Source organism: Nomascus leucogenys, chromosome 11, assembly GCF_006542625.1.
Source record: "Nomascus leucogenys isolate Asia chromosome 11, Asia_NLE_v1, whole genome shotgun sequence".
Lineage (NCBI taxonomy): Eukaryota > Metazoa > Chordata > Mammalia > Primates > Hylobatidae > Nomascus > Nomascus leucogenys.
Genome location: NC_044391.1, coordinates 110,421,829 through 110,440,022, shown reverse-complemented (window position 1 = coordinate 110,440,022; position 18,194 = coordinate 110,421,829). Strand labels below are relative to the sequence as shown.

Below are 18,194 nucleotides of genomic sequence, written 5' to 3'. Positions count from 1 at the left end.
AGAAAATTTAGTTTTAAAATTCTGATATTTAGGGAAGCATTCATGTTCCTCATTTGCAAAAGGGAGAAAATATTACATTCATTAATTTTTAAACCATGTTCTTTAGAACACTAGATCTCTTCACAGATTGGGTGGGTACATATAATTTATCATCCAAATCTAAATTCTTTTGAAAAGAAAGGAAGTGCTATTGTGAATAATGTTGGGACAACAGGTACCCGAGGCTTTGAGGAGAGGATGTCAACAAAAAAGCCAAAAGCCAAGCAGGTGACTTATTTTAGTCTCTTCAATCACATCAGAGCTGCTCTATTTTTATCATCAGTTTTATATATTTGAGTTCCAAGTAAGATTTTACTTCTTTTTAAATGAAAATCACTTGCCTAGGAAACTTCAGCTCTGGCAATCAATGATTTAATCCAAAAAGAGCTATAGTGCCGACTCTCCAACACATCTCTCAAAACTAAGCTTCAATCCTGTATCTTCCACAATGCCTTCCCACAAACTCAAGGGAAAAGTTTACCTTTTTTTCTCTTATGTTTCTCCTGTACCTACACCTCCACTCAAATATTTCATCTGGTTTTCTATGAAGTAGAGTCACAAATGTGGCTGTCTGTACAGCTAAACCAAAGTTTCTTCACCTTGGGACTACTGCTATTTCAGGCCAGACAATCTTTTGCTTTGGGAGAGAATGTCTTCTGCCTGTTAGGATGTTAAGCAGCCTCCCTATGCTCCACCCACCAGATACCAGACAGGCTTCCACCCCAGATATGACAACCAATAATATCTCTCTCACTGGGACACTGGGACATTGTCATATGTCCCCCATGGGCAAAATCACCCTCTCTTGAGAACCACTGAACTAAAGGAAGTATAGGATCAGGCAGAGCTGGTCTTAAGTTGGAACTATGATACTCACATAGCTGTGTGACTTTGGGGAAGTTATCCAACCTCTCTGAATTTTATAGTTCCTTTGCCATAAAATAAGAATATTAATAGCATCAAACTTATCAGGTAGTTGTAAAGATTAAGTGAAATAAAGTGTTTGTATACACGCTGTGAATGGAGGTGTGCACATATGTGCACTTGTGTGCTCACATATTATATAAAGGATCAGGGAAGCAGAATGAGATGAGCCTGAAATTTGGAGTTATATTGCAAAGGCCATAAAGGAAGCTTGTTGCCAGGAATCAATAAATAATAACTGCTTAATCATCACTGACGTCATCCTCATCATCATTACCAAACCATGATCTCTTAAAAATCAAAGTATAATTCATCTCAACAATTCTATTGCAACAGTCTGGATTATCAGGATGCCTTTTCATAGATCAGTAAATCTTGTCCAGTTGGATTATTGAATGCTTCCCCAGGCTTCATCATAAACTTCATTTCTTGAGAATCCTCTGTAGACCCAAAATCAAAGTGCTAGAAAGTAAAAGTTGGCACTATTTCATACTCAATGAATTTGGCGTTTTATTGGAGTCAGAAGGACTTCATTTCCAGTCATTTCTAGGAGCCCCTTCGAGCCAGAGGAGGGCATGGTTACAGAGAAACAAACAGGGTGACAAGCAGTGCACTGATGGAGAGGCAGACAAAAGGCCTGGTCCCCGAGCTGGTTCTTGAGCATTTCAAGCACCTGAACTAAATCTATGTCACAGGAACACTGTGTCATCTGATATGAATGCCACCAGCCACATACTTTTCCCTAAAAGCTTTTATGCACCCACCTCTGGCTCTCTCTTTTATTTCAGTCCCAAATACAGAGGGTCAGGTTTTAACAACTCCAGTTACACAGGGGCTGTGTGTTGGTTAGGATAAAGTATAGCAGTGTGCGTGGTGGGGGCAGGGGCGACAAGGTATTATTCTTGACTTTCCACCAATTATTTACCAGCTGAGTGCCTGGTCCACAGGTTTGCTTTAGGTGCTGTCTGCCAACAGCTCATTGCCTGGAGTCTCAGTTTTCCTTATTACAACCATCACTTGCTTCCTGTTTACACTGGGTAAAGAGACCAGGTTTCATGCCTGTAGGCCCACATTCCTCAGTTGAGCTGGTTTTCCGAGCCTGCAGGCTACAGGTTTCAGCCTCCCTGTGTATGGAAGGAAGTCTCCTGTCATAGAGGGCACACCCGTCCAAATACCCAGTACTTGAAATCACTTGAGAAGTCACACTGCTGGACAGACTGTATATATCATCCTTGCACATTTTTCCTGGAATTATCCTTATAGAGACCCTGTGACTATAAATTCGAGTGTGTAGAGAGAAATAAGAAGAGGCAGTAGCTTCTTTTTTCTTGCACAAGAGAGGTTTCTACCCATCGTAATTTCCATCTTCATCCTGTCCCATCCCCCAACCCTCCTCTCTGAACACATGCACGTATGCACACACACACAAGTGCACTTTAAATTTACCTAAACTGAATTAGTCTTTATCAGAGAACATTTTGTATACCTTTGTAATTTGCAGCTTTTAAGCATGTTTCCTCTAGTTAAAATGTCTTTTCCCACCTTCTTTGATGCTTAGATCACCAATACCTTGAGTTTCATATCAAATGTCATCAGACTTGTTAACTTTTGGACTCATCTGTTCCCGTTTTTGGGCTCCTATAACACCCTGTGAATGCCCCTATTTACAATCTTAGCACTTTAAATTATAATTTGTGAAAGTCTTTCCTGCCTCCTACCCCTATGCCATAAGTATCTGTAGGGCAAAATCAGTTTTATTCTTCTTGGTAATCCAGAATATTGCTCATCATGTAATGGTCACTGCCAGGTAAGTACTCAATGAATATTTGTTGAATTGCTGTAAAAGGCAAACAAAGGGCTAAGAATATAAAGTTAAATTGAATTGCTAAAACATTGGTTCATTTGCATGATCCCCTTGAAAAGATGGATAGAAATACAAGAAAAGAATACAAATGGTTGGTCTGTAGATCATGATGGTTGTAGAGCACTCATAATGCGTTCACTGCTATTCATCAGTTCTGGATTCAGTACTCATCCTTCCCAGCAGTACTCTCTGTATACTCTAGGAACCCAGCAAAGCGATGGTTAAAAAAGAAAAGGTAAGGCTACAAGTGGCAAATACAAAGTGGATGAAATAATTGAGGATAATTGAGCCAGGTTTTGAGATACAATATTATACCATATCACATCAATTAATACAAATGTACACACAGTCTCTTTCTCACCCCCCCCCCCACTTACACACACACACACACACACACACACACAATTCTTTCAGGCTTATACCCATTTCCCTGAATATTAGGAAACTGGGTATAACATAGAACTATTATTATATGATTTCAGTCACTTAATCCCTCTGAATATGTGTCCTCATTTTTTTTTTAAAGAGACAAAATCTTGCTTTGTCATCCAGGTTGGAGTGCAGTGGTATAATCATAGCTCACTGCAGACTTGCACTGCAGACTCAAACTGCTGGGCTTAAGCAATCCTCCTGCCTCAGCCTTCCAAGGAACTGGGATTATAGGTAACTGGAATGGGAATACAGGTACATGCCACCATGTCTCGTTAATTTATTTTATTAAGTTTTTTTAAAGACATGGTCTTACTCTGTTGCCTAGGCTGGTCTTGAACTTCTGGCCTCAAGCAATCCTCCCACCTTAGCCTCCTGAGTCACTGGGATTACAGGCATAGGCCACCACAACACGTGGCTCAAGTGTTCTCATTTTTAAAACAAAGACACCTATCCTTATCTTACAGGAGTTTTATTAGTTGAATTACATGAAAATATTATTCAAATTGTAATCAATAGATATAAAGTACAATTATATAATAGTATACTAGATACTGTTTATGTCTCATAATATTAAAAGCAGTGCCAAAAAGCTACTATTTTATTTTATATTTTCACAATTGTTTTATATGAGTAACACAAAGTATGTATATGAACAGATTGGAAAAGTTTGGTGAAGCAGGGAGATAAGCAAGACTGTCTGGGAAAAGGCCACTTGACCACCATATCTGCCAGATGTGGAAGTGGTATAGAGTTAGTGAAATGGGAATAGTATATTTTAACATAGCATTGTATAAACTTTACAGCAATTTTATCAATAAATGTTAACAGACTTAGACATAGTGTAAACTTGAATTTGAACGTAATTGTATCCATTAATGCTGTTTCTTTGGGTACCTTCCTGACCCACCAGCCCCATGACTACTCAGCTTTGGCCCAAGTTGTGTAATCTCAAACCTATATCAACAGTTCAGCTTTCTCTACTGAGCTTCAGATCTAAATGTCTAATTGCCTGACAACCAGCCCTACCCCAGGTTCTATAGAAACGAAACACGTTTCAAACTCAACATGTCGTAAGCTGAGTCCCCAAACCTACTTTCTCCAGTTTTCTTCAATCAAATTAATGAAATCACCATCTACCCAATCCTGAAACCTTGTCATCTTTGACTTCTTCATCATCTTCAATATCCTGTCAGTTACTTGCTTTCATTAATTCTCTCTCCTGAATAACGCAAAATCTCCTCATCTTCTCTCCCTTCCTACTGCTTCTAACTTAGCTTAGGCTCTTATATCTATTATCTAAGCCATTATAATGATAGTGGGGACTATGTAACATTAAACTCCAGTTAAACCAAATTACTCTTTATCTAAGGACCTTCTGTATACTCTTATGTACCTGTACTCCTTTTTGCTTGATCCAAACTTCAGTTTCAGTTAATTAGAACTCTTAAAAATATTTGCATTTTTATCTGCCTCGTCTGTTAAGCACTGCCTTCCACAAAGGCAAGAACCTTGTCTCATTTCTGTTGGTATCCTCAGCAACAATCATAATACCTGCATTTTGTTGGTGTTAGAAAATCTCTTGAATAAAGAGATTCTAGATACAGTAGAAGACATGACTCTGGGTAAGAATAAGTTTGAATATTTTCATGTATTTTAAAATAATAATTTGTTCCATTAGATTGTAAATAATATGAAAGTTTTGACTGTATAACTCAGCTCTACGTTATTCCCTCCCCGTGAGACAATAGTTTTCTTAAACTGAATTAAATTGTTTCAGGTATTTGATTTAGTTATGCATTTTCCCCATATTCTACTTTTTTCCTATTTCATTCATCAGAGAGATGGAAAAACCAGTTTATTAAACCCTTTTAAAGTCTCATGTTTTTGCCAAAATGTTAACATAAAAAAATTCTAGATCCCCCAAATTATCTTTCTTATTTATTCTTTTACATTAATATAGCTGGGTCTTAATCAAAGCCAATCTTGGAAAATGTCCTAAACATAAATAATATTGTGACATAAAAACCAAAAACAAAAGAGAAAATAAGACACAAAAACCTGGATCAAAGTACTCATCCTCTCACATTCCAGATGGAGATCATTTGTTTTCCTAGAGAGCTGGGACTTTGGGTGGCCTTTGAATAAGAAATGGCTTGGCAAATGAAAGTGCCAGACTATTGCTAAAGGAATAAAAAAGAGAAAAAGCTTTGGAATAATAATTTAAGGAGAAAAGCCTTAAAGGAAATCCATTTAACAGATCCACGAAGTAGTCTGATTGGCTAAAAGTCAACCAATCAACTAACCATCTATCATGTTCATGTGTGTGTGCACGTGCCTCCCACCTGCTATTCTTACTTCCATCCAGCAAGAGCTACATGAACATCAATTTTCTATTCAGCCTTTGCTACTGGGAAGGTTAGGGCAAAATCCAGTGCTCTAGTCTACTAATTCCATTTGTGGGTATTTGGAAAATAATATTCCATACCCTCCTTGATATTTTACTTTTCGTCTTTATTTTTGCATTATTTGATTGTATTTATATATAACAGAATAAGATAAAGCACAATCAGATGTTAGAATGTGACAGTGTTATTTCTCTGCAGTTTATAAAACTTGTTCTTTAATTCCTCACGCTGAACTTCTTCCTGCAAAGGGCATTCAGGGAATAACCATCTAATGCACAAGGTATGAGGAATAAGAGAAGACTTGGCCCAGGAAATGAGGGATGTACCAACTAAGGCAGTTAGTATTTATTTTGATTTACAATAAAGTATAATTACTATTAATTCAAAAATACATATTATTTTAATGGTTGGAACCAGATGTCCTTTAAAGCAGGAAAATGTCTTTGGGAAAATAGGTTATTAAGCTCTTTAACTTGGATTAACAGATGTTTTCGGGCGCCTGTAGTCCCAGCTACTCGGGAGGCTGAGGCAGGAGAATGATGTGAACCCGGGAGGTGGAGCTTGCTGTGAGCCAAGATTGCACCACTGCACTCCAGCATGGGCAATAGAGTGAGACTCTGTCTCAAAAAAAAAAAAGAAAGAAAGAAACATAAAGTGTTCTGCATTGTTAATAATAATTTTTGAAACAGAGTTTGAAGATTATGGAACAATGCATTAATGTGTTATTATTAATAAGAACTTCTAGGAACAGAGAAGTCTGATATTGCATTTGAAGTTCAGGGCAAGAGCATGATGCAAACTCCCACTCCGTCCCCTTGTAGCCCTCGGTGAATCTATTCTCATATTCTTGCCTTCAAATAGGTGTTAGGTTTTTCTTATTGGTTGTTTTGTTGACTTTCAGTGGTAAAGAGTCAGGCTAGGGGCTGATGTTGACGCGTGGGTTGAGAAATTGTGAAATAGGAGTGTCCCATGAAGAGTGGCAACATGATCCACATACCAAGCTAGTTTAGTGTCAATAATAGTTTGGGGCCTGAGGGAAACCATGACACTATAAATCCCTGAGGACATTTGTATAATTATTGAGAGGAACATTGACTTTTCATGGGAGAATAATGTGATTCAAGGTCATTTCATCTATGTATTATGGGGGAATGAAGACTCCATCTAGCCTGTAATCAAATATATGTTGCCTCAAATTCTTTTTAAAATCCCCAGGACCTATCAATTTAAAATATTTTCACACACATACATATATATTTACACTTGCATGAATAGGTATGTTTAATGCAAGAAACGTAATATATGCCATCAACCACAGAAAGTCTTTAGATGCAGATTGCCAAGTTTTGAATTCACAGCCAATAAAGAATTGTAATATTCTGAAATGAGTGACAGAATATAAAAGTAAACATAAAAAGGACAGAGAAGGTAAGAAATTCTAGGTCTATAAGCACACTCGTGTGTATATTTGGTTTTATTGAAAATATAAAGTTTGATCTTTCACTACATTTTCAGCTCTAACTGTTTTCCTTCTTGACTACCTAGAATGTCCCCGTACTGCTTAAGATACCTGGGGCAGGTGAGAGAATAATACAAAACTGTTCCCTTTAGAAATGAGTCTACAATCTGCTTGATGAGATGAAATTTAAAGACAAAGAAATTGTGAATAGCTTTACGCTTCATGGAGTATTTATACACACATCATTCTATTTAACCTTATAATGGTCCAGTGAGGTTGGGAAGAAAGGGAGTGTTCATTATCTTCATTTTAGAGGTGAGACTACCAAGGCTCAGAAAGAGAAGTGACTTAATCAAGCATGACCATAGAGCCGCATCGAACTATGCTTTATACTATTCCACACTTCCCTGAATAAAATAATTAGAATGTGATTATATTTCGGAAAGTATATACACCCTGTCGGCAATGCATGCAATTAGCAAGGGGAAAGCAGCATGTTATATATAAATACAATGTATATTTACATATAAAAACAGCTTGACTCTTTACTAAAAAAAATCTATAAACCTATTACCGTTTTTGTCTATATAAATTGCTGGTTTTATTTTATTTTATTTTGTTTTGTTTAGGAGTACTTGTCCCTAGAAGCACATAGCTCCAGCAACAAAGCTAATCTAAGAGTAATACCCAAGATGCCTCCTACCTTGCAAATTTCAAGGAATTTCTCACTGGTGTATTTCATAGGGTGCTCGGTGAAAGTAGCATAAGGAACTTCAGTGGACCATGGGTTCCAGCGGGACAGAAGGGACTGCTCCTCCGGACTCCCCCAGTAGATCCTAAGGCCTTCTCCTTGTCTCCTACAAGAAAGGGGTTTTCCATTAGATTAGTCATTTCCATTTCCAAAGCACAAAACCAAAATATAGAATGTAATATATCAGTCAGCCTTCATATTAACTACCAACTAGTTAAACTGTTCAAAGGTTTTTAGGGGGTGAGAAGAAAAAGGTGAATTTGGTTTTAAAAATAGGAAATTCAAGGTGTTTGGAGGAATTCTATATGGGAAACACCTACTTGGAAATGTGAGTCTGACACTCAGAACAGTGGCCAGAGCTGGAAATATGGATATTGATGTCACACCAAAATTCTGATGGTAAGAATTGAAAGAGAAAGAGAAGAGGTATCAAAGAGGTGAACAGTAACAAACAGTTCAGGTGGGAGACAGTTTCAAAAAGAAAGGGGATGCCATGACAATAGCAGTTTCCACAGAAGCAATAACTGACTGAGAAAAGACATGGGACTTCTCAAATGGTGGAACATACACGATTTTTGAGGGGGATGCTGACCAATTCAAAATGCTGTGCGACTTCAGATTCTGAATCTCATTGTCCTCTATTCCCTGCACACATTCCATTCAGTGAAATTGCAGCAACAAACATGTCAAAGCTTGTAGAAAGACTGTGCCTGCCCCTTCCTGTTAAGTTCACAGTCTTAATCCACAAGATGTGGGAGGAAGCCACTCTGGCATAGCCCAGGCCTGGTCATTTAGTAAACCTAAGTGCAGAGCAAGAGAAAGTAAGCTTGAGAGAACAGGGAGAACACTCATGGCAGAGGAGTGTGGCCACGTTGAATAACAAAACCATGTTTCTGAGGCCTCTTTTGCATGTGTCCATCAGTATTTATGATTTGTGATTTTAGATATCTCTGAATGCAAAGAGATGCCCAGAGGTTAAGCCAAACTCAGGTGCCTTGCATTCAACAAGCTTGGAAACTAAGTTACCTGTAATTCTAAACAGCCCTATGGAACATCATGGATGTCTCATTTTGTCTAAAAATTAAATCCTGGGATTTCTGGAATGAAAAACCAGAGCTTAATTGTGGTGCCTTCACAAAACTGTCACTTCCTGTATTAAGGAAGGATTCCTTCGGGAATGCTGTTATGGTTTCTGAATGTTTATCCATGTGGAGATTGTATAAGCACAATTTCACACAAATGCATATAACACTCCACTCCCCAACTGGTTAATACCTCAACTTTTCCCACAAAAGGAAAGTAAGAAAAGTCCCTGAAACATTCTGCTGGCCAGTTCTCAGATTTTTGATGATTATATTTGAAAACTGACACCCAACTTTTTTTTGTACTTAATCCTTTGCCCAAGAAGAAAAATGAAAAAAAAAAAAAAAAAAAAAGAATATAGATAGGGAAAAAAAAAGACAGAGGAAAGAAAAATATTGAGAAGAATAGAAAAATAGAAGGAAAATATACCTCTAAAATTTTCTTTCTCCCTCTCCTTCTCAGCTGGTATACTGGCACTTATTATCCCCCAGCACTTTTTTTTCTGGCCTGACAATAAACTCTAAACTCAATGAATATTCTATGAGTGCTGGTTAATGGAGCATTCTGGATTGAGTCCATTAAAACAACTTGCACAATGGAATTATTTACTGCTTCATATGTCAATTTATGTGCTGGGTGCAATTTTGCTTTTATCCAAAGGGGATGAAAATCCGCCAAGAGAGCTTGCTTAATAAGTACACATTATATTCTTTTACCTTAGGGAAACCTCAAATGAAGTTCGAGCATGAAATTCAAGAAGGACCCTATTTCCAAATAACTAGTCAATTTGAGTATAACAAGGATCTTTCTCAGAGATATAGTACACTTCCAAATAGACAAGTTCAGCCAACCTTCTTTCCTGAGCTCCAGAGGTGAAAACTAGGAAGATTAATCTGAAGCTAAGTTATCTCTCCAAGGGTGGGGCTTCTCAGGCCATCCAGCAGAGCTGTTAGTATCACAGTGCTCTGAAAGACGATCATCTTCTCTTTTGTCAAACACCATTAGAACAATCGTGGAGACTGCAGATGCCTTTATGACCAGAAATACTTTATTTAATAGTAACTTATACTCACAAGAAAGAAATCCTGGGAGGTGACAGAGTGGAGTAAAAGTGCAGTGAGCTGGATGTCCGGGAGTCCTGGGATACCGTCTTGGTTTTGACACTTAACATTGCGTGACTACGGGCAAGCTTATTTCTCTTTCTGAATTTCTTTCTGAATCTGAATCTGATTCATTTCTCTTTCTGAATCTTCTGAATATGTCTTCCCATATTTAGAAAAAAAATGACTTCCTCTTCTGTTCTTTAGAGTGTCTCCATATCGAGACATTCCATGACCTCAGTCACACTGTGTGAGTAGTGTAGGCAGCTATCGTCATGATGCCAGTAACAATCATCTGGTTGGGGACATACAACATCCATAAGCAGTCATGGGGTAGGAATTCTCTAGTTTAGAAGCATCTAATTAGCCCCACTGAGCAGAACAAGCCCTCTACTGCAAAGGTCACACCAAGTACTATCCTATCATTCCGAGAGACTTTCAGGACCTACCACAACATTTTACAGACATGTAAAAGTACAAATCAGCTATTTCTCGGTGGAAATGCAGATAAGGTTTATAAACTGTAGAATGTCAGAGCTAGAAGGGCTCTTGGCAGCTATAGCCCAGTGCTTCTTTTCTGTAGATGGAGAAAACTGAGACTCAGAAAGTACCAGAATGTTCCCAAAGCATCACTATAAGACAGGGATGAACTAGCAAGAGTCCTGGTTTCCTGAGACCTCATTCAGGGGTCGTTTCACCATTCTGGGCTAAGGCTACAAAATATATTCAAAACTAAAGCCCTGCTATTGCATAAGATAGCCTTATTTCCAATAGACACAAAGTTAAAAGAATTGCTCTGAGGTGGCTGTCATCACTCATGGGTGAAAAAAGCCTGCCTAGGGATCCCAGTCAGTTATCAGAAGAAAATCTCTGTCTCAAAACAAACTATGCATTCTTAAATATACTCAATATGAGCAATTTTGAGACTATAGGAAAATAAGGAAGCACTGGATGTGAAGGAAACAATTACAAAAAAGTTAAGTTGTCAGGGTAAGAAGACTGGGTCTTTGGCCAGGGGCGGTGACTCATGCCTGTAATCCCAGCACTTTGGGAGGCTGAGGTGGGTGGATCATCTGAGGTCAGGAGGCCGAGACCAGCCTGGCCAACTTGGTGAAACTCCCGTCTCTACTAAAAATACAAAAATTAGCCGGGTGTGGTGGTGGGAACCTGTAATCCTAGCTACTTGGGAGGCCAAGGCAGGAGAATCGCTTGAACCCAGGAGGCAGCAGTTGCAGTGAGCCAAGATCGTGCCACTGCACTTCAGCTTGGGCAACAGAGCAAGACTCTGTCTCAAAAAAAAAAAAGAAGAAGAAGAAGACCGGGCCTTTCTCACTGAGCTGCTATGATGGGTTAATTAAAGTCCTAAGTAAAGGTTGCCAACACCAAATTATCAAGCAAATAAATATTTGGAAGTTTTCTTTCTGAAATTATACTCGGTATAAATCATGACTTTCACTAGCTCTGTGTCTTTGGGCATTTCACACCACCTTTCTGATCTTTAGGTCACAATACTTTTGTAAAAAACAAGAGGATAATGGATGATAAAAAGTTTTGTTTCTATAAGGCACTGTCCCACTAGCATATATTGAATGTCTACTATATACCATACTACCTACTCTGTACTGTTAGAGATCTTATATTTTTTATTTTATTTAACTCATATAGTAATTTTGAGCTACTTTTGAAGACATAGATGTAGCTACAGGAAATAAGTTAAAGAATATGACCAGATTTAATCAGATCATCAAGTCAAGAACCACTAGTGAAATATAATTTTTAAAAAGGGGCAGGGAGAGGAAAAACACCAGAATCACTGGACATAAACAAAACCAGAGAAGCAAATCCCTAGCACAGAGGAAGTATTGGGATGTTTTATGCTTGTCTTCACCTATTGATACCTCTTCTTCCACCTGTGTCTGGGTCCAAGGATGCTTCTTATGTGTCAGCTTCTGCTTTCCATAAATGTTTTCGTGTGTAAGATTTCTACTTGAATCCAAATCCATCGGAAAAACTTCGATTCAGATAGCTTAAACAAGCTCTTCAATTCTCTTTTCTTCAGTCTGAATAAGCCTAACTTCTTAATTATACTTTCTGATGGGTTAAAAATAATCTTTTAAATCACCTCAGAGCTGATCTTCTAAAACATTCCAAAGTTCTCTATTTTCAATTCCACCATTTTCTTAGCACATTCTCTATGCAGGCTATAGAGAGATGAATAAGACTCAGTGCCTGAAGTCTGTAAGCCCATGACCTGACAATCTATGAGCCGATTTTACTATCAATTTGTTCCCAGACCTCAAAAAGCACAAATAGAAACTTGCAAGTCTCATTTCAGAAATAGAGGATCACTTATTACAATTATCCCCACTTTCTATCCTCAAGGAAAGCAGCTGGATCTGGCCTCCATTCCCACAGTAGTGGAAGTAAGAAGGACAATGTACTCTTTACTTCTAGTAAGTTCCAAAGCCTCCCAGAAAGAGGCAGAGGCAGGGGAGGGGTCCCATAAGGACTTGGTGGAAGAAGGTTTGTAATAGTCATGGATATTTAGGATTCTAAACTATCTGAGTTGGAAGGCCTTTTGGAGAGGTCAGTTTCCAATTCTTTGGTTTTATAGATATGTAACTGAGACTAGAGTTTTCAAAGATCACAGTTCTTACTTTAGTCATGTTAATTACATGTTTCACTCAGTGACTCAGATTCAGAATTCTACTCAAACACCATTGTTGGCAGGGTAGAAAACCAGAGCAATTACTGCTTTAAATCATCATAGCAGACCAATAGAAGTTTTGCTTTCTACACACAAAAAAAGCAAAGACATGCTGAAGGGGTGAGTTTTATACAGTAGAAACTGCTCGTACTAGCGGCAAAGCACACAGTCATGAAAAACAAATCTGGCTTAACAACACAAAAAGTGGCTGCAGGTTGGAAGAAGGAAAAACATTCTTTGATAACCAACTTTGTAAGAGAATAAATTATTTTTGACAGGAAGGACTCCTCTAAGTCATTTTTAGCTGAGCTAGAAAATATGCCAGTCAGTCCTCAGTCTGAGTTAATATACTCATTCCGTGCATTCTTCTTTCTTCAGAGAGAAGCCACATGTCCTCTTGCATAGGGCAACATAGCTGGCTTCCTCTCCCTGGACTTCTCACTCTCCTTCTACCCTGGCCTCCAAAGAGTTTCTGTTAAGGCACTAACCTACCTGTTAGCAAAACTGAATGAGGACACCTAGCTCCCTAGAAGGAGAGATGACAGCTTTCATTATTACCTCCATCAGCTGCCCCTCCTTTCTACTCATCTCAAATCTCAAAGCTCCACCACAGAATTAAAAACATAGCTCGAGGCACCAAACTGAGATTTATGAGGAAGCACAGACATTAACTCTTGCTCTAAACGCAGGGCGTGTGCTCGTTAAGTATGGGTGAGCAAACAGAGGGAGGCTGTGAGCGGGAGGAGGCGGGCAGGCGAGGGGGAGAGAGCAATTCAGAACAACATGATCTATTTTCTTAATGTCTCCTTTCCCCCTACCTTAGAGCATGTATTGTTGAAAGGCAGCCTTCTAGGCCCATGAAATGTTAGTCTCTTGCTTATTTAATCTGGACAAAAGCAGGGACAGAGTTGGCACCCTGGAGGGTATTCAATGCTCCTTTGCTCATTGAATGACCTCAGAGGAAATATTTTCCATGACAAGAACCCAAAAGACGCTGGCACAGAGTCAGACAATAAGATTTGCAGAATGTGTTTACATTCTCTCCATGTCCCCAGGCTGTTCCAAACCCATCGGCAGGTGCTGCCTTTATCTGCTCTCTTTGCTCACCTGGCTCCCTCCCAGAAGTTTCCAGGGCCCTTAGCTCAGTGAGATTAACCACTTACTGGCAAGGGTAACCAAGAAATTGTATGGGTTATGTTACTTGAGGCAGAGGTAAGTAGTAAATAAAGCAGATCGGCAATGTTCATAAAGAAAAGATTCAGAGGCATTGTGGCACCACTGTAAAAACCTTGAGTGAGAATTAGAAGGCCTGGGTTCAAAAGATGGATCTGCCACTATTCGGCTGGGTAATTTGAACCTTTTACTTCTCCGGGCTCCGGGGATCCATCTGTAATATCAGGTAGTTAAAACTAGATCATTTATAAGATCCTTTTCTACCCCCAATAAATTAAGATCTATGCTTAAAGACCAGAATAATTTGTGTTATGCTGGTTAGACAAAAAAAACAAGAGCTAACCCAAGGGATAACTTAATGAATATGAGAAATTCTCAGAAGGATACTAAGACCTGAACGTTCCTCTCCTAAAAGGTGAAAAAATGTGATCTTAACCTGCAGAAGAAAAGACTTGAGGTTAAATCAAGAGCAGAATTTAGATCAAGTGAGAGTGAATAATTATAAAATGGGTTACCAAAAATGGTCACGGAATCTCCCAAGCTGAAAGTCCTTAAAAGAGATGTTTATCTGCTTGGGAAACTTTAAATGTGCTTGTCCTAGAGGTGGTCATGCTCATGGCTGAAGAGAGGAAGACAAAGTTTCCAAACCAAAGGTCCAACCTAAGATTTCATGACTCACAATGCTGGAATATATGTGTGTTTGTGCAGTAAATATTTATGCTAAAATAAACATGGCTGCTTACAGTGCCAGGTACATAGAAACCACTTAATGAATTTTTGTTTAATGCAGGTGAATGAATGAGTTTACAGACCAAGTTAGGATGCCTGTCAATTTGAATGTCATATTATTCCATTTTTAGGATGTTACATGTTATGGTAGTAAGCTCCCTGGACTGGTAGTCAAAAAAAATGTGGTTCAAATCTTTGCATTTATAGTCACTTTCTTTGTGGTTTAGACTGGGCACTTTTCTGGATGTGCCAATTCCCTCCTTATAAAATAAAGAAGGCACTGGATTAGATAGTGTCTAGAGGACACTCCAACTCTACACAAAACTAACATGTTTGACCCATCAGAGCAGAGGATTACCAACCTTTGGGTTTCACTTAAATAACACAGAGAAGTATTTTTCCTCAGTGAATTAATTTGGATGAAAGTCAAACTTACATACTTATTTTCTTAAACAGATTATACTAAAAATAGCTATTTTTAATTACTTAATAAATGTTATCAAAAAAACACCCAGATTTTAAGACCTAGAAGGGATTTATTATTCATCATTTATGTCCTGTGTCCTTGACTCCTCATATTCACCAAATATAGACTGAAATCTAAATGTTACCCAAATTAATACTCAAAACCCTTATAATACTTTCCTATACTGCTTCCCTTTATGAGAGCCAGCTGTTGTATATGAAGAGTCAGACTATTTGCCTAAAGCTCTAAAAGATTCTTGACTGCTAAGTTTATTGGTTCTTATGTCAGCTGTCTCCTCCATCACCGTCAGGCTGCCATTTCTTGCTGCTATCAACATTCCTGACTTTAGCTGCTCTTTTTCTAATTTGTTTTTTCGAAACTTCTATTGACAGGGAAACTAGGAACATGCTATTATTGGGGTCATGGGCGAATGATAAAAATATTCTCTTTCTCAGGCCATTTATTCTAAGGAAAATGCAATAAGTTATTAGAAAAAGCTGTGTTTTCTCAGATGCCATTTAAACGGAAAGCTAATCCAATGAAGTTGACAATAAATAACTTGAATAAAGGAGAAGAAACCAGATGCTACATTAAGTTGTGAGCATCTAAATGGCCTATTTGGACTCCATGTCTGTCAGAAAGAAACAAATGTCATCCTAGGATTAAAAGTGATAACTTTCTTTCCACTGATGAGGATGACATGAAATGTTGTCATTGCTAGAGTCATACTTTGGCAGACACTGGCATTGTCATATTCTGTACACGGAGCCTCATACCCTGATCCATCCTTCAAACCTTTTAGGGTATAACTCCCTCAATATTGAACAGTTACTTTAAGTGGGAACATTTTAAGTAAATCCCTGATAGAAATCCTCCATAAAGTCCAGGGAAATTTCTCTGGATACAATTGTGATGAAGGTTCAGAAGAAGGAACAATCTCTCATAGTTAAAGGTAACAAAAAAGGCTTCATTCATTCAATACATCTTTACTGATCTTCAACTTTGTACCTAGTGCATGCAAGGACCTCGAAAGATATAAAACAAGCCTTCCAGAAACTCAGAGCAGCCTAATGATTTTATAAACTAGGGGGCTTTTAGCTGGGGTTTGATGGATATAAGGCTTTTGACAATAAAATAGCATTAAGTACACTGAAGACAGGAAATCATAAGAACAAAGATGCACGTAAGAAAAATTTTATATGTGCTATGTGCCACAATTTTTATGTTTGTGGTGATTGTATTTATGTCCAGTTGAGCTACATGTGAGCAAGCAGGGTGGAGTCATAAAGTCCAGAAGAAATCTACAGAAATTGGTAGAGGTTGCAGGGGAGGGTGCTGTGATTAAACAGCAAAGTGCATGGTCCGGAGCAGTCTGATCCTAACATGGAAGCTAGTGAGGAGTCACTGAGGAGTAAGTTAGGGTGTGGTTCAATTAACTGAAAAAATTTGTCTCTAACTGCCAGATGCAAAACTAGAGAACGAAGAGGCATCGTGTGTTCAGAGGTGAATGGAACCCGTGGCTAAGCTGGATGCCCTCCTTGGTCTCCAGGCCAAGAGTGGGGCTAGGCATTGCTATCTGTCAGCCTCCTGCTGGGTGTCATTAAGAAGACTAGAGGCAAACACAAAAGGGGATAAAATCAAAGATTGGATGGTAATGGTGATAATAGCTGAAGAAAAAAAAAGGAAGAAAACATTATATGAAATATAACCTTTATCTTCAACAGATTCAATGATGGTTGCCACTTCACTGAGTAGCAGGTTTACCAATCTTGCTGTACCTTAATTTTCTGTTAAGTGGAATTAGTTGTATTTTTCTCAAAAACATACTATAAAGTGTTAAATATAATTTAAAATGTGAAGCCTCTAACAGTGCCTATGAGGCATTCAATATTTGCTAGCTGGAAAGTGTCTTACAGCACACAGACTTTTTTTTTTTTTTTTTTTTTTTTTTTTTTGAGATGGAGTCTCACTCTGTCCCCCAGGCTGGAGTGCAGTGGCATGATCTTGGCTCACTGCAACCTCTCCCTCCCAGGTTCAAGTGATTCTCCTGCCTCAGCCTCTTGAGTAGCTGGGACTACAGACATGTGATATCACGTCCGGCTACTTTTTTTGTATTTTTAGTAGAGACAGGGTTTCATTGTGTTAGCCAGGATAGTGTCAATCTCCTGACCTCGTGATCCACTCGCCTCAGCCTCCCCAAGTGCTGGGATTACAGGCATGAGCCACCACACCCAGCATGCAAACATTTTATCATCCATTATCTCATTGTTCTTCATAAATTGTTGATACCTGAAAATTAGAAAGGAATTATGAAAATTCTAAAGGCACAGAGCTTGTGAAAGCCAGGATTTACAACCAGATATTTCTGACCCAAAGATAGAACTCTGACCTGGATTTCCGGTCAAGAGCCATGAGCTCTACTGGTAAAGTAGGAATGTTGAGGATAGCTGAGGGCTGGTTAACAAAGGGGACATTTATTGGCATTGCTGGCAGAAGTTGCCCACTCCCAGCAGTGCTCAGATTCTAGGTCTGGACCAGGAATATGTCTTCAGTGATGGAAGTGAAAAGCCAGATGTAGGGATCTGGAGCTTATCTGGTCCAGCTCTGGTTCTTCTTCCTACAAACAGCAAAGCAAATCTGGCAAGAGGAAGAGTAAAATCTTAAGAAGGATAACATTAAGCCTGCTTTCTTTCCAGTTCATTACCCTGGCACTAAACCTGAGTGGGAAGCATATAACAGGATTGAAAAAGACACAATAGAACTTTAACACTATTGACACAACTCTTTTTCTTCTTTTAAAAATTCTTACTTTCCATAATGAGCATGTATTATTTTTACACAGAAATGATAACCTGCATCTTTAAGATGTATCATCTGTCTTAAAAGCGAGGCCTAAATGTTCCAGGCAATGCACTAAGACGTCTACATACATTATGTCTAGTTCTTACCGTGAGCACACAAGATAGTTTTATAACCTCTATTTTACAGATGAGGAAAGTGAGGTCTAAAGACATTAAGTAGTAGGTGCTAGATCAGGCACTAGATTTTAGGTCTCTTGATTC

The 18,194-nt window shown here is 38.5% G+C and overlaps 1 protein-coding gene across 1 annotated transcript in view; it reads right to left on the bottom strand.

The window, feature by feature from the left end:
- TPRG1 (tumor protein p63 regulated 1) overlaps positions 1 to 18,194 on the bottom strand; it is a 150,306-nt gene that overhangs the window by 6,372 nt on the left and 125,740 nt on the right. The window contains exon 5 of the mRNA XM_003256642.4: positions 7,827 to 7,980. Within this exon, the coding sequence (XP_003256690.1) occupies positions 7,827 to 7,980 (154 nt within the window). The remainder of the gene's footprint in view (positions 1 to 7,826; positions 7,981 to 18,194) is intronic.